Raw genomic sequence first — 23,540 nt, forward strand, 5'->3', positions numbered from 1 at the left:
GATTTCCCACTGTCTGGAAAACCTTGAACATTTGACATCTTCCAGAATGATCCGGATGATGGAATTGATGATAACACTAAACTGAGTGGTGAGGTGGACACATCAGAGGGACCTGGACAGACTGGAAGAATGGGCTAGCAAGAGCTGTTTGAGCTTTAACAAAGACAAATGCAGAGGCCTGCAGCTAGGGTGACGTAACCAAAGAGCCCTGTACAGGCTGGGGTATCAGTATGACTGGGGAGCAACCTTGCTGAAAGGGACGTGGGGGTCCTGGTGGACAACCGGCTGAACAGGAGTCAGCAGCGAGCTGCTGCAGCAATGAAGGCAAATTGGATCCTGGGCTGCATCCTCAGGGGCATTGTTATCAGAGACAGCGATGTGATCATCCCACTCTACTCAGCCCTTGTCAGGCTGCACTTGGAGTCCTGTGTGTAGTTCTGATTGCCACAGTTCAAGACAGACATGGACAGACTAGAGAAGATCCAAAGGAGGGCCATGAAGATGACCAAAGGGGTGGATAAACTGCCCTATGAGGAAAAAGACTAAAGGAGTTAGGTCTTTTTCTCTCTGGAGAAGAGAAGCCTTGGGGGAATCTCATCACAGTATTCCAATATTTAAACGGTGGCTATAAAGAGGACAGAGGCTCTCTTTTCACCAGAAGCCACATTGAGAAAGCATGGGGCAATGGGTACAAGTTGCACTGGGGGAGATCGCATTGCAATTTAAGAAAGAACAATTGTTCACTGGAACAACCTCTACAGGAACATGAGTGTGTCCAGAGAAGGGCAGTGAAGCTGGTGAAGAGTCTAGAGCAAAAGCCTTGGGAGAAGTGGCTGAATGGGGTTCAGGGGGACCTTCTCGCTCTCTACAACTACCTGAAAGAAGGTTGTAGCGAGGTGGGTGTCAGCCTCTTCTCCCAATTAATAAGCAAAAAGACGAGAGGAAACAGCCTCAACTTGCACCACAGGAGATTTAGGTTGGAATACTAGGAAAAAATTCTTCACCAGAAGGGTTGTCAAGCTCTGGAACAGGCTGCCCAGGGAAGTGATTGAGTCACCATCCCTGGAGGTATTAAAAGACGTGTAGGTGTGGTGCTTAGAGGCATGGTGTAGTGGTGGACTTGGCAGTGCTGGGTGAACAGTTGGACTTGATGATCTTAAAGGTCTTTTCCAACCTAAATGATTCTATGGTGGAGTCTGCATTGCTGGAGGTTTTCAAGACACTACTGGACAGGGTGCTAGACTATCTCATCCAGTCTCCTTTTTCCACAAAAGATTGCACCAGAGGATCTTTCAAGGTTCTTTCCAGCCTTGGCTTTTCTGTGATGATTCTGTATCGCTGAATGCCACTCTCATTTGCACAATGTGTGAGATCAAGCTAGATGATGGTACTCGGTAGATGTGTTCTAGAAAAAAAGATATATTAAACTGGATACTAAGGAGCATGATAAATTTTTTCCTGAAGTGATATTGGTATGCACTGATATTTTTTTTTTTTTGTTATTAATAGTTTCAGTTGGGTCTTTTCCGCTGAATCTTTTGCTGTACTTGTGTACCTCATGATCACTTGTTCATTTCCTGATGTCAGTTGTATCTGCTCTTGTCATTATGCCACTGTAGAAGTTTAGTATATGGCTGCTTAAAAAACCCGCAAGCAAACGGACACCTTAACAATATTGAGTATTTGGGCATTGAGACCCACTTCTGAGATGCTCACCATTCTTCACCTTTATCAGTTTCAACCAAGGATGACATTCATCATTCATCTAGTTTGTAACTACTATTTTGAAAGCTTTTTGAGTGGAAGTGCTTCTAGAAAACATTATCATGAGAAATAAGAGTAAGGTAATTTTTCCAGTATTGGGAAATGTATTTTCCCTCAAGAGGGGTCTGGCTGGGAATTACATTTACAGCTCCTCAAGATTAACTGTATATAACATGGAAGCAGATAATAGTTATATTTATAATTTGGACTAACTCAGATGAAGAGTCATCCTCTGATGGGTTGGTGAAACAAATTGTAGGACGATGTTTTTCTCTTGCAGGTAGATAGAATGTGAGCACAACTAATTTTTGACAGCAGAAAAAAACCTTACAGGATAAGATGTATGCCTCTGATAAACATGAAAACGAGTTTATTTCCATCTATTCAACTTCCTACCCAGTCTAGTAACATAATGTTAATTGGTGTTGTCTGATTATAGGAGAGCTGCAGGGGTAATAAGACTTATTTTTGCATCCAGTTATGAGGAATAAATTATAACATCTAATTACAAAGAAAATGAGATTATCGAATTTTAATATAGTAAGGAATAATTAAAGAACAAATAAAAAGCTACCCTCCTGAAAGTCTGTCTTTAAACAAGCCTGTGAAAAAAGATTGCTCAGTTGCTTGGATAGTGAACTACAGCCTTTACAGATGCAATTGCAAACTTGGTTTGTTATAACAGTTAAATGAAAATTAACCAGAGGGAAAATATGCTGTGCTTCAGGTGTTGGCTGTTTTGCAGCCACTTTATAGGCCTTGTGCTTTTATAAATTTGTAAGGTCAGGAAAGATGTTGGTGAATGCTGCGCTAATGGCCTGCAGAATGCCTGCTGCAGTCTTCCCAAAATTAATTACTTGGAGTATATATATGTGTGTGTGTTGCGTGGTTTTTTTTTTTTTTTTCCCCTTCTTTTAGATTCCTGGGTGGTAACACATAACTATTTATGCTGAGGGAAAATGCAATTTTGCTATGTTTGTGGTGATGAAAAAAGTTTCCTGCAGCTGTAGCATGTATTTGAGTAACTTTGTGGACAGCCATTAAGCAACAAGTGAGGTAGCAGTGTTAAAAACTTACTCAGATATGATAAAAATAAAACTTTCTGAGAATGTGTTTCCTGTCTGACAGTTCTAAATATTAGTGAGTGCTCATGTCTGCCTAAGTATGATGAAACTATGAAAAGACAGGTATGAAATGACCCTGTCTTTTCTCATCTTTAAATTTAGTTTTCATAGGTGTGTGAACATTGACAGTATTATGTATTTGAGGAATAGCTTTAGAATTTTTTTTAAGCTTTTCTAACTTTAGTACATGATCATGGGGTCATGCCCTTTTCAACTCTGCTGCTATATTTTTTTATTGTGCTAACATTTTAAAATGACATAAATGGAAAAAAAAAGGGGAAAAAGGTGGAGCAGCTTTTTTCTGCTAGAGTAGGTCACCTTAATCTGACACCTCATGCTCTTTCTGAATGATAGCTTTTGGGTATTCTGATAAACTGGCTTAAAAATGTTCTGTATTTTCTTTTTGGGCCTCCTGTTCTTTCCAGCTACATTGATTCATGAAAGTTTTCAGCGTGGTGCAGTTGCCTTTTTGCAACTAAAGTTACAGGGATTGTTTTTTTGTATGGATGGGTGGTGGTTTTGCATTGGGCGTTGTCTTGTGTTGTCAGTTCTGAGGGAAGTAGCAACTTCAGCTTCAAAAATTGGCTGAAACTTTCTAAAATTATTTGCTAATCTATCTGTGTCTCTTCATATCCTGAAGTACTAAGATCTGAACTGTCAGATAAGGTCATGGTGCCTTCTGAAAATCTATGCTTCTTTGAATTCTCTTCATATCCTTACACCCAAAATTAGAAGTGACTTTTGAAAACAGACTGTTTTTTTAATTAGGTTGGGATTTAAGTGATTAAAAGATGTTTTGAGGCTTCATTTATTACAATCTCATTATTTCTGTAAAAGTTAACCAGCATGGTTAGCATCTCCTTTTTGACTTTTCAAGATTTAAGATTTAGAATCCACAGATTGATACTTTCAGTTTTGAAGAATGAGTTGCAGAAACGCTCTTTTCTGTCCTCTAGTGCTATTTTTGTATGAAGTTTGTCATTTTAAACGCCTTTGCAAAACATGTTAGCAGCTTTAATTTAAAATGTCTATTGCTTTTGGTTGTGCATGCCAGATATTGTACACGAGGTGTCAGCACTGGTCCACCTTCAGAACTCTGGTGCTTGTTACTTGGGATGTAGGCTTGAAATAGTTGGTGGCTTCCAGAGTTTCTGCAGCAGTTTCTTCTTAGGTGGCTGATTTCAAAGCCAGATTGTCATTTGTATCAAAGGGGAAAAGAATGGTTATTGGGACTTGTGCCAATATATTGATAAGCTGAAGCAGCACGTGTTGGTACTTCCTTACCAAGTGTGTTTCTACTTTAAGCCTAATGGGGCTTTTACTAAATTCTTCCTCACTAATTGGCAGTCTGCATATGTATAGCATCATGCAATGAAAATTTTGTGGTTTACAAGATCAGAGACATAGAAAAATGGAGACAGTAGTTTCTTTGCTTTCATAGCTTGAGATTTCAAGATTAATAAATAGATTTAATTTGCAAGGGCTGAAAATGTTCAACTTGGTAAATCAATTGATTTTGGAAGTGGTATATGTTTGTTTGCATTCTTATTATGCCCATGAACATCATGTTAGATATCTTCTATGAAATGTGGAGCTGTTTAGCTGTTACTGACTGGTTTGGCTATTTACTTTTTAGTACTACTGACAAATAAAGTTGCTAAAGAACTCTCTCTCTGCTGCTTTGTTAGCTGTTCAACTTGAAGCAAGCTTAAGTTTTCCTGGCAGTAGAAACTGTCATGACTGGCTGTGTGCAAAATCACTGGCCTTCTGTAGTGCTGGAGATATGTCTACTACATTTTGTTTTCCTCCTGTTATTTATTTTTTTAAACTCAGATATATGCTGTAAAATTTTGATTACAATCAATCCTTTTGTCTTTTTCCCTTTAAATATCAGCTTTCAGAAGAAGAAAAAATCCAGCGTTACAGCATTCTTTCTGAGCTGTATGAACGTATTGGTTTTCACCGAAAGTCTGCTTTTTTCAAGCGTATAGCCGCCATGCAGTGCGCTGCACCTAGCATCCCAGAACCTGGGTGGAGGGCCTGCTACAAACTGCTTTTGGAAACTCTCCCTGGCTATAGCTTGTCATTGGATCCTAAAGATTTCAGCAAAGGTAAGTGTTTCTGGGGAAGTATGGATTAGCTTGGTAGGTCACTCAACTGGCTTTGTATAATTAATTAAAAGATTCCAAATTAAACTAAAATCATTTACCTATCTGAAACTAATTGCAGCAAATAGAGCAGTTCTTTAACACTGTACCATCACTTTTTCTTGGTGGTGCTTTAAATAATTTCACATTTTCTGCAAGCCACTGCTGAATGTTTTACTGTAGTCCTCTGTTTGCAGCAAATAATTAAGTTTCATTTCAGAGTTTCACTTCTGTTCTTTTTCAAAATTGTCTTTGATTTTGATTATACACTTACCAGTACAAACAAGGTGGTATTTTATTTTTGGGTATTTTTTCAATTAAAGTGCCTTCAACTTCTGTGTTTCTTTTGGTATTTGTTGCTGTTTGATCTTATAGTGAAAGAATAAAAAATTTTTACATATTTTTGTATGTAGACACATACACAAACATATAATTATATCTGTATCTGTATGGTCAAATATGCCATATTTCCCCACAAATTAGATCAGTGATGTTTTCTGTAAGACTAGCATTTGGTAAGACATTTCAACAGTTTTTAGATGCTATATATAATTTGAATTACTATTTTATTGCATCTGTTAAAAACTAAAGGAAAAATAGTCCATGAGAACGCATGCCACTTCTTGTAGCTGTTAGCATGTTCATTTTCTGCAAGTTGTGTGCTGCTTGCTGCCCTTTTAGCTAAGCTATGTTTCATAAATTTCATCAATGTTATCTAAAGCTGTATGTAAAGTAATAATTTTAAAAGCTGTCTTGGTTTTAATATACTGTGCTTCATTTTTCACCTAAAGGAAGAGACAGCTAATATGCTGCTTGGGAACTGCTTTTGAGTAAGCCTTTCCATGTTGCCGAAAAACTTGCATTGTTTTGTATAGTAGCATTTTTGGGGACCATTCAATAAATGTTGTAGCTGCATGAGAGGAGCAGCGAGCAATGGGCTGAGCATGCACTGGTGGAAAGGAGGTGGCGTTCACCAGTATGAAAACCCTGAACTGGTTTAAATGTGAACGAACAGCAGCTGGAATGCTCTTCTGTTTTGTGAGAGTACATTGACTATTGTTGGAATTCCAGTTTGATGTTGTCTTGTGAGTTCGGTTGTAAGTCTAATTGTTTCTGTAGATGCTAGGTGACTTAGCCATTGAAATGATGGAGCTATCTAGTCAATTTAGTCAAGGGAGAATATGGAAAAACCCATCTGACTAGGCACTAGGTGATATTTTCCAAGCTCTTTTAGCTCCGTTGATGAAAACAGGCATGTAGACAACCCACTGTACATGTGGATAGTTAGTTTTAAAATAAAACTGCAGAGATTTAAGCAGTCGGTGAAAGAAACGATATGTGAGAGAAGACAGAATATGCCAAGTGGACTAGATGGAAAGATACAAAGAGTCTAGGAAGAGGGAATCTGCTGAAAAAAATATGCTGTGGCCTGTGATAGAAAAGGGGAAAACTGGGATGGGATTGTGGTAGGAGAAGAGATTGTAGAAGCTCTGCAAAAAGTGATAATTGGGGGGGGGGGGGGGGGGGGGGGGGGGATGGGGAAAATGACACGATTGGTGTTTTAACTTTCATTTTTACCTTACCTTACCTTACGTTGCGCTGAGGTGCTTTGTCAGATTTTACCCCTAAAATGGCTGTTTCAGAGACATGTGGAAGGATCACTGTAAACTTGATAAGAACCACTTGATAAGAATGACATTTCACATGTGAAAATTATGAGACTGTTGTGTGAAAAATATAAACTCTCTCAAGGTCTGGTTGCAGCAAATATTTCTAGGAAGATTTGCTAAATGCTGAAGGGTAGTATTAGAACAAGGGCTGTTTAGAAGTTTGTAAAGTATTTCACATCTTGGAATATCTGTTACTTAAAAATTACTATTCTTGCTAATACTAAAACCAGGTTAAGTTTCATGAAGGGTACTGGATACTGTGTTTTTGAAACAGAAGTTAGCGGTAGGATGATCTATTTATTGTTACCATAGATACTTCACAAATATGAAATAATTTATAGTCTGAAACGTAGTTTTTAAAGACTGAAAAATAAAAAAATATCCTTCATGTCCTGTAATTTTATTGCTTTTTACTGATTTCTAATGACTGGGAAAGCATTTAGAGAAAATATCTTTTGCTTGATTTTTAAAGTGAGTTTAGTAGTACTTGATTTGGATAAAAATGAAGTTCTGTATGAGATCTTGTGAATTTATTGTTCAGAGAACATACAAAACTTTAATGGTTTTGTGTATCATTTTGTTATTACTTCATGGGGTTTGTCAACTGCATTTTCTGAATTCTAATGATAAATTTATTAGTTGATAGGGAAGCATGTAAAACAAAAATTGGTTTCATATTTAAATATTAAAAACCCTGAAAGATCCTAATTTTTCTTTGGAGTACTAGATTTGGATTTTGTAATTATTGGTTCCATCGGATGATTTTTATAAGTAATTAAATTGCTGCTTAGTCTATAAAGAAAAAAAGCCAGTTGGTTTGTGTTGACTTCTAGCTTTAAAAAGTATTAAATCAATGCTTACTTTATAGGAACTCACAGAGGATGGGCTGCAGTACAGATGCGTTTGCTTCATGAACTAGTGTATGCTTCCAGAAGAATGGGTAATCCAGCTCTATGCGTCAGGCATTTGTCTTTCCTTCTCCAGACCATGCTGGATTTTCTTTCTGATCAAGGTATGACTTTTTAAAGGAAAGGGATATTTGCACTTTCTTCTGTCCTCTGTCCTACAGTCAAATGATGTGACTTTGCGTTGAAATATACTTGATTTCAGGAGTAACAGAGAGCACAGAAGTTAGGGAATTCAGTGTACACATGAAGTAGCTTGTTGATGGTAATCAATTATGTATACAGTGTTATTAGTTTTAAATATTATTGTTCTGACCTTGATATGTGGTATCTAAAATAGAACTTCCTTTAATGTTTTCCATCTGTAGATTGCCTATTTCCTCTGTAAGTATTAAGAATATGATCAAAGGGCTTAATTTCTGTGCGAATTAAAAAAGAGAAGTATACAAAAATACTAGCAGCTTTCGTAAGTGCTGTTAATGAAGAGACTGAGAAGAGCTGAGGGTGAAAAGTAAATTCAGAAGAGTGTATGGTAGTTCAGACTGCATCTACTATGAGTTTTCTGATGAAACATTCATATAGTGAGTACAAAATACAAGTAGGCATCCTTGTTTCTGTACTTGAGGCAATGAACTTGTAGCAGCTGAACACAATGGAATTAAACAGTTTAACTAGAACAGTAGGCTTCAGTTTCTGTAAGTTTCTGTGGCTTCTTTAAAACAAAATTTCTTTAATTCAGCAATAAATTTCAGTGGGATTTATTAAATTTGTCAGTGGATGAGGATGGAGTGAATGTGTCTGTAGATGATTTTCAAGAATGGTAATGACGTATGTGAGGACCTTTTGCAAGGGAGGGCCATGAAATATTTACAAAATCACATGGAAAACCAAAAAGTGACACTGTTATGTTTGTCTTATGTTTTTTAGGAAAACTATTTCAAATAGGTTTTTTTTATCACCCAGGTTGAAACTGAGCTAGTAATGAAAGGTGTTAAAAAATATTTTTTGATTCACAGTAAGCTAGGTTAAAAGTGCCTGTTTTTCAGTTATTGCCATCTTCACAATAGAGAGGATGGGTGTAAAATGGTATAGTTTTTTTCATTTTTCTCCTTTTGTTATGGCCAAAGATTTCTCCGTGGTGACTCCTACAGCAAAGAGCTTGGCTAGTGAGCTTTAGGTTTTTGCCTGCCAGTGAATTCCATCTGTTCAGTGGCTTAAATCAGTAGTGCAGGAAGGAGAGTAACTGAGAGAACTGATAAATTGGAATAAATTACCTTTCTGTCTGTAGATCTTATTTGCTGTCAAAAGGTCCTTGGATTTCCCAGGACTTTTAGTGAAACTACATTGATTTATGTATGGAAAATTTGGCTGAAAACAAGGTTTTAAGCTCTTCTGCTGTGCATGTGCACATATGATATTGCTATTCCCTAATCATTAAGGGGTTTGAAATCTTAAGAGAAGCAACTTTTATGTTTCTTGTCTGCAGACATTATATAAGTAAAGCTTCCCTTTTCGTTAGAACTATGGTAATTGTGATGTTTAGTGTCTTTGAAAAGTCAAACTAAATGTTCTCCAATGTGTTTAAAAAGTAGCTGAATCTTTTTCTCCTCCTTTCCTGAAGACATCCAAAATAGAACTTGCTGTTGTGTTGGAAGTCTTTTATTGATAGCATGTTTCTCAGACACGGTTGGTTAGTGGTGTTCCAAACTAGCTAAAGTGTGGATGACAGTGCCAGAAATGTATTTCTGGCTTGTAATCTTTTTGTAATTCTTCTTAGATGGGTATTGTGTATATTGTGCAAGGGTCCGTTTAGCACAGAAAATTACTTTAAATTTATAGTTCTTTTTAAAATATCAGAACGTTAGGAAAAAATAAACAAAACCCCTTCAACGCTGGATTGTAGTAAATAAAGGACAAAAGCAAGAGTGGCTGAGGAAACTGGGGTTGTTTAGCCTAGAGAAAAGGAGGCTCAGGGGTGACCTTGTTGCTCTCTACAACTACCTGAAAGGAGGTTGTAGCAAGGTGGGTGTCAGTCTCTCCTCTCCAGTAAAAAGTGATAGGACAAGAGGAAATGGCCTCAAGTTGTGCTATGGGAGGTTTAGATTGGATATTAAGAAAAAAATTTTCCCTGAAAAGGGTTGTCAAGCCTTAGAACAGGCTGCCCAGGGAAGTGATTGAGTCACCATCTCTGGAGGTATTTAAAAGATGTGTGGGTGTGATGCTTAGAGGTATGGTGTAGTGGTGGACTTGGCAGTGCTGGGTGAACAGTTGGACTTGATGATCTTAAAGGTCTTTTCCAACCTAAACAATTCTATGATAAGATGATTTGAATGCATAGGATTATGCTACTTTAAGTTGGTGAACTGTTTCCCTTATATTATGAACTTCTGAAGTTGTGTAATTTGTATTCTTCTCTGATAATCACATGACTGAAACTTCCAGGTTTTCTTAACCAGGTAAAGTTTCAATTAGGAAACTGAAGTAATACAGTAGCATTGCAGTTCATGAATGCTATTTTTTTTTTTTTTCTGCATAGAAAGTTGCCAAGTTACTAGTTACTAGGTAGAGGAGAATTCATTCTTTTTAAAACTAAGTTTTTACCTGCATGTGGTTTTTCTTAAATCAAATAAACTTCTTATTTTTAAAGCTTGTAATTGATAATATATGTTAAATCCTACACTTGTATTTAAGATTCAGGTAGTTTGCAGATCATCTTTAAAACCAGAACAAATAGAAGTGAAAACTCCAAGCTGAAAGAAGGTTAGCAGCTAAATATTTGGCATTGGAACTTGATCTTCTAGTTCTTTTTGTCTCAGGATTAGCTGCCTCTAGACACAAAAAAGGAATATTCTCTTGCTCTAGTCCCTCAATCTAATTCTGTTCATTTACTAGTTCAGATGAAGGTGAAATACTGGGACTTCAGAAAACAGGAAAAAAAGCATTTCTTCTTCACTTCAAGTTCAGAAGATGAGATTTAGTAGTTACAATGAAAGATCTATTAATTAGAAGCTCTTGATTCTATTAACGTAACACAAAATAGTCAAAATTGGTTTGTGTTTTAAAACAAAACGTTCTTACTTTAATTGAATGACACTTGATAATTATTTTAAAATACAACTTCCATATATGTTTACTTGAATTACATTTCCAACCACACAGCCTGGTAAATCTGAATAAAAAGTATCATCAAATAAATGGGAGATGTCAATCACTATTTTAACAACATGGAAGCTAAGAGTCTCATTTAAAATTAAGCTATTTAGTTACATAAATATGTAAAATGCAGTTTTCTGCTTAGCAAAAAGAGGCACCAAATTCTGCATAAAAGCGCTCTAATCTCGAGCCATTATGTTTTAACAAGCCCTTGAGAATCCCTCTTTCTTTAAATAAGAATTAAAATGTGCAATTGCAAAGTTACTTGGAATTAAATCTCTCTCTTTTACATAATGCTTTTTGAAACAGAACACTATGGGTACAGGTCACATTGGGTAAGGTCAGATACTTGGAAAAAAACCCCAGTATTTTATTATGGATCTTTACTGATTTAGAAGCACTGTGATTTGTATTGTGTGCAAATGATTCTTGAGTTAGCTCATCTATTAAGGCCCGTCTAAACACAGAGCTGCTTGGGAATAGCTATTACTGAAATGTGACTGTCCAGACAGAAATTCCTAGAGTATGTCTGTCACCCCTGCATGCTTACACTCTTTCAGACATTCAGTAGGTTTCCAACTGTCATGCCTGCTGTTCTTCATTTTGAACCTGTTGACCAGTGTTTTGGATGTCTTTATCCTTCAGGTGAGTGACAGTAGGTGATGGAGAGAACAATATCTAGAAGTACTTCCTAAAATGTCCTACAGTGCTTTCCTGTCATTCCTGTGTGTAGTTGATTCCTATATCATTGGACACCACTGTTCATTCCAGCTGCATCTGCTGTTACCAAGACTTTAGGACAGAGGTTGGTTCCCAAAGCAATTTGGCCAGGGAGTTGAGATTGTGAAGGCTACAATCAATGTGTATGTTGGCCTTTTGACACTGTTGGTCCTGAATAGTCAACAGGCAAAGGTAACGAAACAAGTGACATGGTTTCTTATTTTTTCTTCTCTCAATCATGGTTATGAATTTTGGATGCAGCCTACGTGATTGTCTGAGCTTTCTTGGGGACATTTCAGGTGCTTCTCTAGCCAACTGCATTGTCAGCACGGGTACTATTTCAGCATTAGCATGGCCTTTGGTGTCTCAAAATGTCTGTTCTGCTGCTCTAATTATTCCCTAGATCATGAGTACTGTCTTTAGAAACAGAACAGTGTTGGCTAACAATCTGGAGAATGGCCACGTGGCCTCTTGTGTATGTGCATGTTTAACTTTCAGCATCAGAAAGACAGAGAATAGCGGCTATCATGCAATTCAGAACCTTTCTGTGATGACCTTTAGCTTTAGTGTTTTCAGCAGCAGCAGAGACCAAAAATAAATGGGCTAAGTTCCGCAGGCATGACCACAAAATACCTGGCAGCTTCACAAATAAGATACACTTGTTCCAGTTTTGCTGGTCCAGTCATCAGGGCTTCTCTACTCATTGAGTATAAGGTTTTGAACAGTTTTAGCTTACTTATCTTTCTACTGATCAAAGAATGGTTTGGGTTGGAAGGGACCTTGAAAATCATATAGTTCCAACTCCCCTGCTATGGGCAAGGATGCCTTCAGCTAGACCCTGTTACTCAAAACCCCATCCAACTTGGCCTTGAACACTTCCAGGGATAGGGCATCCACAGCTTCTCTGGGCAACCTGTTCCACTGCTTCAGCACCCTCACAGTAAAGAATTTCTTCCTAATATCTAACCTAAATCTCCTGTCTTTCAGTTTAAAGCCATTCCCCCTTGTCCTATCACTACAGGCTCTTGTAAAAAGTCCCTCTCCAGCTTTCTTGTAGACCCCTTTAGGTACTGGCAGGCTGCAATAAAGTCTCCTCGGAGCCTTCTCTGCTCCAGGCTGAACAGCCCCAACTCTCTCAGCCTGCCTGCACAGGAGAGGCACTCCAGCCCTCTGATCATCTTTGTGGCCCTCTTCTGGACTTGCTGATGTCATGAAGAATTTTTTTTTAGCCCTAGCAAACTAAAAATGTTATCCTGGGCTTCATTCCAAATACCTCTTTGTTAGAGGCATGCCCTCCCCAGAGTGGATACTCGTCACCCTGGCCACAGTCATTGTTCTGCCGAAAGACATGAACTCTTTAGTGAAAGATGTAACTTGTTATGACACTTCTTTTTAATCAGAGGACAGACCAGGTCCTGCATGTGATGCATGACTTAGGGGCTTTCCTTGCTGTAGCTGAGTATTTTATCTCCAGAAGCAAACCTTATCAACAGAATTCATCAGTTTCTGTTAGGAGGGATCTGTGTGTGTGGATTTTGATTTTCATGAAGTATACCTACTTCGTGTATTTCCATACAGGCACTGCATAGGAAGTGCCATGGAGTGCCTGAGATTTATTATTTGGTGAGGAGTTGTTTTTATGGTCCATCTCAGATAGCAACTGCATGCCATGCCTGCGCTTGGTCACTGGGATGATGAAAACATAGCTCTACCTAAGAAAAAGGTTTTTGTTACTTTCAAATGTCCTGGGTTGAATTTTCAGAAGTATCCCTAGTTATCTAAATTTCATTAGTGTGATTCTGAACTCCAGAGAGGCAGGATTCTATCCCTCCTGCAGTACTGGCTATTGCTTGGCACTTTGAAATAATTTGAGATGTTGATCCATGCCATGCAAACCTTAGAAGTTTGTTAAGTTTGGCTCCAGGCTGTTTCCTCCTGAAAACAGTCTCTCGTCTTCCAGAAGGTGCTTATTCTTAGCCTGTGCTGAGATCATTCTCCCTGATGAAGATTTTTTGCCAGAATTTATGCTGAATGCTATTTCAGTTCCCCATATCCTCCAGATCGGTTGTGATGGACTTGTCAGTGTTGGCTGGGCAGACCACTTTGATGCCTTGACAGCTTAGAGTTGTTGGTAGCTGGAGGACCAGGGACTGCATGCCAGTAATCTGAGATTGCTTTCAGAACCTTTTCATCCTCCTTTCAAGACTGCTGTGCTCAGGTGATGGCTGATATGTCAACTGCCCCGTCAACTGCTGGCGTGAGGTCTGTGCCTTTTGCAAAGAAGTGATGAGCTTGATCTAAGAAAAAAAAAAATAATAAAAAATCCCCACACCTTGTTTACCTTTAGGAATTATGGTTAAGCCTGGACTGATCATAATTTGATGATGTCAGACATGGTGCCTGGCAACTCTTAAAATATACCTTTCTATCTCACAGCTTGAAAGAGGAAACTGCGGTATTTTACAGACATTTTTATTTATAGAACAGATTGCATATACATTCACTTGGTGATACTTAAATTTCAAATTGCTGTGTGGAAATACAGTAAATAAGAATATTAAACAGGGGTTGTAAAAATTGTCAACTAGACCAAAATAAAATGTGTAAATGCCCTTAAGTCTAACCCTTCTGCCAAGCCTACATTGGCAGCAGTAAAGACCTGACTCAATTTCTGAGGATCTTTACTTAAAACACTGTCTTGAATTTCCACCCAACACTTGGGAAGATGAAATCAAGCTGTATGGGCACTTGGTGAGTTAACTTCCCTGCACAGATTTGACTCAATTGCATTTCACTGGAGAAACAGAAAAGAATAACCTATAAACCTATAAATAATTGCTGTTGCTCTAGAGCATGGAATAATTTAAAACCACCTCTTGTTTTGAGGGACAGCTCGAGCAACTTGTTACTGTATGTTCACCTAGCTGTATCATGTTGTCTTCTTTATGGCTTGCTATGACTTTCTCATTTTTTCCCTGTTTATATTGCTGTAGCAAGTGTTCGTGAGAGCTTCAGCGTATTCTTTAGTTTGAGCTGGTTGCTCGCCATTGCTCCCCTCTGTTTGCCATTCCTCCTGCCTATTCCCATATGCTCCTCCTCTTTTATATTCCTATTCTTCATATTTAGGCCACAGGAAACAAGTTTATAAGTATTAGAAATATAACGTAGGATAAATGAATATGGTTGCTTGGTGTTAAAATAAGCAAACCACCTTGACAGTAGTACTAAACTTTGAAAGGAGGAGATAAAGAAAAGAAACTAATTAGAAGAAATTTAAAAGGAGTAGTATGTTTGCTGGTAGCTGGAGACTGCTTAAAGATGTCATGGTAGATTCTCATTAAGTGTATTCCTCCGTTAAAGTAAAAAAATAATGAAAAAAATAAGGGTAGTTAGCAAAATAAATGCGACAGGGAGAGAAAAAAAAAGTTTACTGTATAGAAGTGGATGTTGTATCCAAACATAGAAAGTAGCAGGGAATGTCAAACCTGATAAAGGGAGGGCAGGGATTGACCAGGACATAAGCCCAGAAAAGATTTTGAGGCATAGCGTGCTGAACTCGTGAAGGCTAATAACTTCAAACGTATCAGAAGCAGGAGGCCTGCTGAGGCTTGGTACTTCCTCTACAGACAATAAATCTGTGGAATTCTTTCAAAGTCTAATTAGAAATGATTTATGGTGGGGAGTGATCTGAACTGTAAAATGAGTAGTAATATATTTCAGGTACCACATGAGGTTCAAAGATGCTAAAAGAATTTTAAAATTAAATAGTTGAACTGCTAAGAGTTGCAGTTAATGGATTGCTTATAAGTTGTCTTCGTTCTCACTTTAAAATTACAAATGGCAAATGCATCTCTGCATTTTTTTAAAGAGTTCAGGGAGGGTTGGAATTTCTTCAGAGGTGAGTGTGTCTTCAGTGTAGACGTCTGCATCCTAGTCATCTTGATGATCCTGGCCATCCCAGTGATTGTTGTGACAAGATTCATTACTGCCTTTACACATATGTGGCTATCTCAGTAGTGACAAAGTGTCTGCACCTGTTCCTGACCCTTGATGCTTCTCTTGAATGAAAGTAAACCAAATTTCATCCTTTGAACCCATCTGGAGTTCAGTAGATTTTTCATCTGTACTGAGTAAATTACAAGAAACTAACAAATAGTAATAGGCTTATGGGTAATTGTGATCTAATGGGAAGGAATTGGAAGATCTTTGGAGTGTGACTTATTTCCAAGGAATGAAGGAGCATTTAAATGAGTGCAATTTAGTCGATACAGTATTGCTGAATTAAAAAAAAAATATCCCTTTTGGTACATAAATTATTTATTAGAAAAGATAGAAAGAAACAAGAAGTCAATGAGATTGTATAGTTGAGGAAAGAGATTATTAATCAGGTGGCTTTTGCTTTTCAAAACAGTTGTAAGCTATCAGGAAATGGGCAAAAATGGCAGTATCACAATTCGTGGCTGAGCCAGGATTATTTAGAAGAGTTCCTAGAGTACGCTTGATTGTGCTATCATTTCTTGAGAGATGAAAGTAAGAGATCCTGTGTTGTAAACCTCGCAGGTCTGCATTAATGTAGGCACCAACTGCTTTGCTCTACAGCTTCTCTCCTTTTGTGCTGCAATACTTGATAATATAGGCATGGCCTGTCACCACTTTACAATGTTTTATAGCCATAAGGAACATTATTCCCAAATACTGTGTTTAAATTAGGACAGCATTTCCCCTAGGATCCTCTATAGTGTGCAAATGAATTTTTTAGAAAGGTAAAAGTTACTCATTTCAAGGCCTGAAAAGAATGAAGCTTTAATCAGACTGAACAGAGAATATAATGCAAATTAAAACTTGAGTAAACTTCTGAGTTGAAGTGAGGTTTACTGAACTGACACTAATGAACTGGTTGTGATGCACTGCATTGTATTTTAGTTGACAAAGTACCTGCAAGTTTTTGCTTAACTAATGAATCTTTCAAAAGGGGGCTAGTTTGATTGGTCATCTAATATTAAAATTAACTGATTTTAGGATGTAGACTGAAAACTGCAATATAATCACCAGGGAATATTTATAGTAGTGTGGTGGGTTCTTAGTCATTAATTGGAAGTCTTTTTACAGCTTCAGCATAGTGCTGTATCTTACCTGTGTATGTATATATAAAAAATTGTATGTGTGTGTATATATATCTATATATATGTAATTGAACGGACTTTTCATCTCGTGTTCTCTATGTATAGCAGTGGCACAATATGCTATAAGAATGAATATATTTTTAAAAAAGCTTGAATGTAAATGCTTTTTCACATTGTAATAAAAGACTGTTGAGATTGCACATGAAGGAGAAGGAAGCTTCTTAGAAGCCACTTAACTCTTCGTATTCATTGCAGTACCATTAATTTTGCTGCTTTTCATCTAGTTCTGTGTTTTCTTCAGTTGCGTACTAGAAGACTTCAGCACTTTTATATATCGACGTTCCTGGGAGTTTATCTGCAACACTTACTCCTGGTTTTTATACCTCCCCCTCCCCCCTTTTTTTTTTTTAAAAAAAAAAAAGTTTCAAAATAGTAGCAGCAGGGTAAAAGTCTCTGGGATTGTTTAATTCTTTTAAAATCTCTCTCTGGAACTGGTACTTCTTAGAGATAAACTAGCTTATTTAGTAACTTCACTCAAACTGCTTTATTTAAGAAGGTGTAATTTATTTTCCTGAAATACATGTCTTTTAGACTATGTAGAAAGTGAAGGTTGCTCAGAGGAAAGTCACAATACTTATACATGCTTATCTATTTCAAATAATGATTTGCTTATCCTTGTGTTCCTTGAGTAACTCTGGTTCCGATCCTAATTCAGTGAATTTTTTTTTAAGGGAATAAATAAATGAGACTGAGTAAAGTAGCAACAGCAATAAAAGATTTACATTAATTTGTGCAGCAAAAAATGTAAAGACCAACAGTTTAAGTCATATGTTATATGAAAGAAAAAATAATGTCTTGTGAATAAAATGAAGACTGATCCAAATTGCCTAGCATTATAAACAAACTTGAAAGTTGTTCACACATGATTTACCTTTGTTTAGACTTGTGTGTTGATAAGGTACAGACAAAACCTCCAGCCAATAGCATATCCAGATTCTTAACATGAAGCAGAATATCAATCATTACAATGAAAAAGTACATTTCTTTATGACATAAGTTCCCTATTAATTTGTTTGAGGTATTTCAGGAACAGAATGAAATTTTTGAGCTTTAGCTCAAAATTGGTATCTTCATGTAGATACCTCTCACTTTTGAAGAAGCTTGATTTGATTAATTGAGGGAAAAGGTACAAGTGTTCAAGTGAAGACAAGTTGCACATTTTTTTTGTTCCAGAAAAAAAAAGAATCCTTGGGGGAAGACATGCTTTAATTGGCAATATGAAGAATTTGTGCTGCATTTTTAAGAGCTAATAGTTTTGTACGGAAGGAAACTATTTTAGGAGGTGCTATATCACTATAATTCAAATAATTTTATGTGACACTTAACAATACTGCTCTCTTTAGCCTAAATCCAAATGAAGGCACTGGAATCAAGCCTGCTACTGGAAGTAGCATTTTATATATAAAAAGAAATATTCATGTTTAAAAGAGGATTATCAATGTTCTTTGGTGAATTACCCATATGATGTCCATTGAATATGGTTGGATGTGCTAAGAAAAGAAGAGTAAGATCTAGGAGTGATACCGAAGAAATTTTTTTTCAGAGGGATGGGAAAACTCAACAATGTATTAGTAGAGAGCTGACATGTTTTTATTTTAAGTTTTCAGACAGTTGTCTAGGTTTTTGTTTTTTTTTTTAAACTATTACACTGTCCTGTTCTCAAGCAAGAGTCTCTTCTCTGTGCCAGTGGAGGCATTGAAACTTTGAATCATGATAATCCTGTCTGGCCAAATTTCTGTGACTTTGCATAATACTTTATCAGGGAAAAATTGTCTCACAGAAATGAGTGTGGTGTTCTTGCCATCTTCTGTCTCCATGATTCTTCCACCCAAAATACAAAATCAGATGTGTGTAACAGTTATGCCATTGTATCTGCAGATTTTTACAAAGCCTACTTTACTCAGAAGCAGCTTTGGAGCACTCCTTAACTGTTTTTATTATTATGGAAACTATCGATGCTTAATTTGCTCCACTTTATGGTAGGTCTTCTGGTATTTCTTAACATGAAAAAAAATGTTGTTTAGTGGTTTACATACTGATTTTGTATGTACAAAATAGTTTTATAGTATTCAAAATATATGGACATCTGAAGTTCTCAGATATGGTGGAGAACTAGATACTGACATTTTAATGCCATGTTTCTGAACTTCAGCTTCAGCTATGTCAACTTTTAATGAGACTTGTAACTAAAAATATTTTTGTGGTAGCTGTGAATTTCAAACTCTCTGTGACTTAATGTGTAGACATTTCACATAATTATTAAAAATCTTGTAATAGAAGACCCTGATGTGTTTAGTCAGTCTCTTCCCATTCTCTCTCTCTGTGGTGATTGTCTTAGAAGTAGAAAACCTTCAGCTTCTAACAGACAACTATTCTATTTTTATTTATGTGGAAAACATTGTCTTCTTCCCCTCTTCTTCCTGCAAAGTTAGTGGTAAAGCTAATAAATTGTTTTCCAAAGGTGAGCTATTACACAACAAATAACTGAATTCTTTTGCTCTCATTCTCTCCTCTGTGTGGATGGAGCCACTTTCTTTTCTATAGTTCATGATCATCTGTTCATGACAGTAGGTCTAGCTCTCTGGGTAGCATTAATTATTTTCTTGTTGTTCCTCCTCTTTTCCTTGTCAAACTGAATTTTATTAGTTTTAATCTTCAGTATGTTTATTTACAGATTTTGCTTGATTTTCCAAAGAAAGAGTTATATAATATGCTGTCTGCCGGTGCCTTTCTTGTTTTCTCAGTAAAAATGGCTTTTGAGTCTATTGACAAAATGTGGTTTGGAGAACAGTTTAGAGATATTAATTTTGTGCCAGTTTCATGACACAGGTTTATACACAGAAAAAGTAGATACTAACGGTGCCCTGAGGAGGCAAAGAAGAAAAGACCATTAATTCTCACTTGCTTTGGTCATATTGTCATCCAGTTAGCCAGTCAGCTTGTGTGTGCTTCCTGTCTAACCGATAACTTAAGAATATAGATAGGAGCCTGAAATGTGGCTGATCAGGGCAGTGTGAAAATGTTGCTAAATGCTGAGGTGTATTGCAATTTGAAGTCATGTTTACTTGCTCCATGGATTTTTCAGAAAAATATTAGAGATGTTGTTTGTTTACTAAACCTGTAGAAAATACTGTCATCTAATATATATCAGACTTAATGTAATGGAAAAACAGGTGGCGCTTGCCTGCAAATTAGAGGTGGCCTTCTCTGTTCTGCTGAATTAAACAACTGAAATACTGAATTAGAGGACTGATAATGCAAGCCTTGCTAAGGTGCTTCACTTACGACATTAGCTTGCTTGTGGTAGTGAAGAGTGATACACTGAGTACAAATAGGATGTTTACAGCCCGTCTGCATCTATCCGAAACTAGAGCTGAGGGACTACCTGAAAGCTCATGAAGACTTTTGCATACATGCTTTACTCTAGTGATTAACTTCAAGATAAGAAGTTTGTAGTTGTTACTGTCAATGAATACTCAATTTCTACTTAAGCCTTTGTGAGGGTCTTAACATGTTTTATGGCCTTTTTGAAATTCTATAGTTTAAAGAATACACTGCATCTTGATAGCAGGGTGATGCTGAAGATCTCCCTGGCAGCAGATGCTGACTTTTTCTCCTTTAGTTCTAAAAGGGCTCACCAAGCAATTTTCTTTATCTTTCTTGGTTTTGGTGTGGTGGAGGTAGGTTTTTTTTTGTGTGTGTGTGTGAAGGAAATATCTGTGTTTCTGGGTGGAGAAACTACTTTTGCTTTTTCTTCTGTCAGGCTGACTTTTCTGTCTTGTTATGTGTTACTAATAATTTATCAAGGAGATATTTGAGACTGTTCCTGAGAGCGTTGCGTAGGCCAGCTGGCTGCCGTTCCTTGGGGGCTGCCTGCAGCAGAAGGTCTCCTCGAACTTCTCCTTTGTGAACACTATTTGCTGTTTTCAAGGGGGAAGGAAAAGCTCAGCCAGCACAAAGAACCCCAGGCACTAGGGTTTTTCGTTAAAACATTGCTTTTGGGCTTAGCACTAGAGGAAAATTGAAGTCAGAAGGCTTTTGGCTGGCTGTTTCCCAACTTGCTTTTTCAACATTTGAGCAAGTTGCATAAGGAAACACAAAGTTGTTTGTCTTCCAGTGTAATTGGCAGGTCAGACATCAAATGTTCCCTTTCTTCATTCTACCTTGCTGTAGGTTGTTCTGCAAAGGACATAATGACTTGATCTGAATGAGATCAACCAGTTGTTTGCCAGAGAACAAATAATTGTTATTTTTAATATTTAATTTAGTTTTTAATGGGTACTGACTGAGCCCAGGTACAGATACTTTAAATTTCTTCGAATATTGAAGAGCTAAGACATACAGTTATAGCAATCGTGTTCTAATTTTCTTTGTAACCGGCCAAGGCATGAAATACTGTTTGTGTGATACCATTAAATCATGGTTACTGAAGTGCTTAAAAATGTTAAGTCTATAACTGACTGTCCTGGTTTCAGCTGGGACAGAGTTAATTTTCTTCTTAGTAGCTGGTGCAGGGCTGTGTTTTGGATTTGGTGTGAGAACAACTTTGATAGGACACTGATGGTTTTAGTTGTTGCTGGGTGATGTTTATACTAAGTCAAAGACGTTTCAGTTCCTTGGGCCCTGCCAGCCAGAGGGCTGGAGGGACACGGGATATTGGAAGGGGACACAGCAGGACAGGTGACCCGAACTAACCAAAGAGATATTCCATACCATATGGCATCATGCTGAGTAGATAAACTGGGGGAAGAAAGAAGAGGGGGACAATCCAACATTATGGCGTTTGTCTTCCCGAGTCCCCGTTACACGTTCTGGAGCCCTGCTGTCCTGGGGATGGCTGAGCTCCTGCCTGCCCATGGGGAGTGGTGATGAATTCCTTGCTTTGCTTGTGTGTGTGGCTTTTGCTTTACCAATTAAATTGTTCTTATCTCAACCCTTGAGTTTTACATTCTTTTCTGATTCTCTCCCCACCCCTCTGGGCGAGGGGGAGTGAGCAAGTGGCTGCACAGTGCTTGGTTGCCGGCTGGGGTTAAACCACGACACTGGCCTTCTTTCCTGTCCCTGTCTGATTTTTTTCAATGGCTGGTTATCGTGATATAATATTATGTGAAACATGATTGTAAAACTATCTTTTCATTTTTTTCATTTAGTAGCTTTCCAGTCACAAATGGTTTCTAGCTGTGCAACCAAAGCTTTCTGATTTTTGTGATCTCTTACTAGAAGGTTTGAAGGAGCTTTGGGACAAAACCAATGTTCATTGTGTTAATGTGAAGTAGTTCAGGAAAACATTACCAAGAATACTGGTGGTCTTGCAGAATTTTTAGCTGTCAGAAGCAGCCCTAAGTAATGAAAACAATTTGTTGTGAAATGGGGAAATTGTACTAGGAGGCTGTACTGAACAGACTGCAAAGTTTGTGCTTGAGTGGCAGTACAGACTATGGCTCTGTTTAGCTGTTCTACTTTGTTGCAGCTGTTCTATGATCCTGATCTTGCAATAAGTCTGTAGAGAAACTGGAGCAAAAAATAATTAACGAATGCAGTTATTCCAGATGAGAAAATAACCCATCATTTCTCACTCAATAAATGAATCTCTGTAATAACTACGCAAGAGTATCCAGTAGTGTTTCCAGCTGCATGGCAGGCTTTTAAAGCTGTTGAGGTGAGTTCACAGGTCAAAGGATCAAGTGCTTTCCTGCTGAGGTATACAAGCATGAAGAGGCTAGGTGGGTAAAGACCTCCCAGAGTAGCTGTTTTCCATCTCTTTTAAAAAGAAGTACCAGTGATAAGAGTTTCAATCGCAGTCTTCTAAACGATGGGTCAGGAGACTTAGTAGTTGAATAGATCCTCCCAGGAGGTTCTTGAAATTTCTGATTGTGTCAAAATACAAAGACACCAGGCAGACGCTAGGAGAATTCAGAGCTGTTTGAAAGTAGTACTTTGTAGCAGGTTTTTGGCACTTACAGGCTTTGCAAATTTGACTAAGTAGAGAAGTTTGTATTGTTGATTCAGAGCCAAGAGGTCAGGTGGCAGAGGTGCTCAGTCAAGGGAGAAAGGCTCCAACACTTGCTTTCAGAAGTGGCTCTCAGGCAAGATTATACAGCTCTTGCTCCTATGCATTGTGAATGCTTCTTGGTATGTCCTATTGATGTAGATTCCTTTAGCATCTCTGCTGAGGTGCAGTGCTAAATAAAAAGTAATACAGCTGCTGGCTTGGCAACAGCATGCTTTAAACTGCGTTTCATACAATGTCAGCATAGAAAAATGTCTTGTTTTAGCCTTGTCTTTGCAGAAAGCATGCTGAGCTTCTAGTGTGAAATAAAAATGTGACCCTAAAATCAATAAACAAATTATTTCTCAAGTGGCAGCATGCTTTCTTTGAATACAGTAATTGGCAGTGTTTCACACTAGGAAATAAAAGGTGGTTCTCCAGAATGACAGACCTGTGGTTTCAAGCAGAATTAAGCGCATACTGTAGTGTTGTCTTCATCATTCTTGGTAGCTGCGATGCTTTCCATCTCAGTGGTTTCTACTCGTACTATGCGCCCTTGCTTATGTAACATGGCAAATAACAACCTGCATGCTGTAGCCTGAAATTTTGTATGAAAATACACAGTCTTGAAGTACAAATCCTGGCTGTGCTATGCTCATCTGAGTGTATGTGTATGTCTAATAATGTGTTTTTGGAGATGTTTCCTGCATGCACATAGAAGGTGGTGAGTGGCTCGAGACAGTTCAGTGAAGCACAGACACCAGCAAGGCAATATTTCAGTTACTTGGCATTAGTTTCAGTGAAGGTGATTAAAATCAATGTTTATTTGCTTTGAAAGAGTCATGGCCTTAGAAGCTTACAAACTAAGCTGGATTGATGTGGTCA

At 37.6% G+C, this 23,540-nt stretch overlaps 1 protein-coding gene across 5 annotated transcripts in view; it reads left to right on the forward strand.

Annotated features, from left to right (window-relative positions):
• TRAPPC9 (trafficking protein particle complex subunit 9) overlaps positions 1-23,540 on the forward strand; it is a 508,912-nt gene that overhangs the window by 26,788 nt on the left and 458,584 nt on the right. For all 5 annotated transcript variants that reach the window (XM_040585704.1, XM_040585706.1, XM_040585707.1 and 2 more), the window contains 2 exons: positions 4,783-4,999; positions 7,574-7,717. In XM_040585704.1, the coding sequence (XP_040441638.1) occupies positions 4,783-4,999; positions 7,574-7,717 (361 nt within the window). The remainder of the gene's footprint in view (positions 1-4,782; positions 5,000-7,573; positions 7,718-23,540) is intronic.

Source organism: Falco naumanni, chromosome 3 (genome assembly GCF_017639655.2).
Source record: "Falco naumanni isolate bFalNau1 chromosome 3, bFalNau1.pat, whole genome shotgun sequence".
Classification (NCBI taxonomy): domain Eukaryota; kingdom Metazoa; phylum Chordata; class Aves; order Falconiformes; family Falconidae; genus Falco; species Falco naumanni.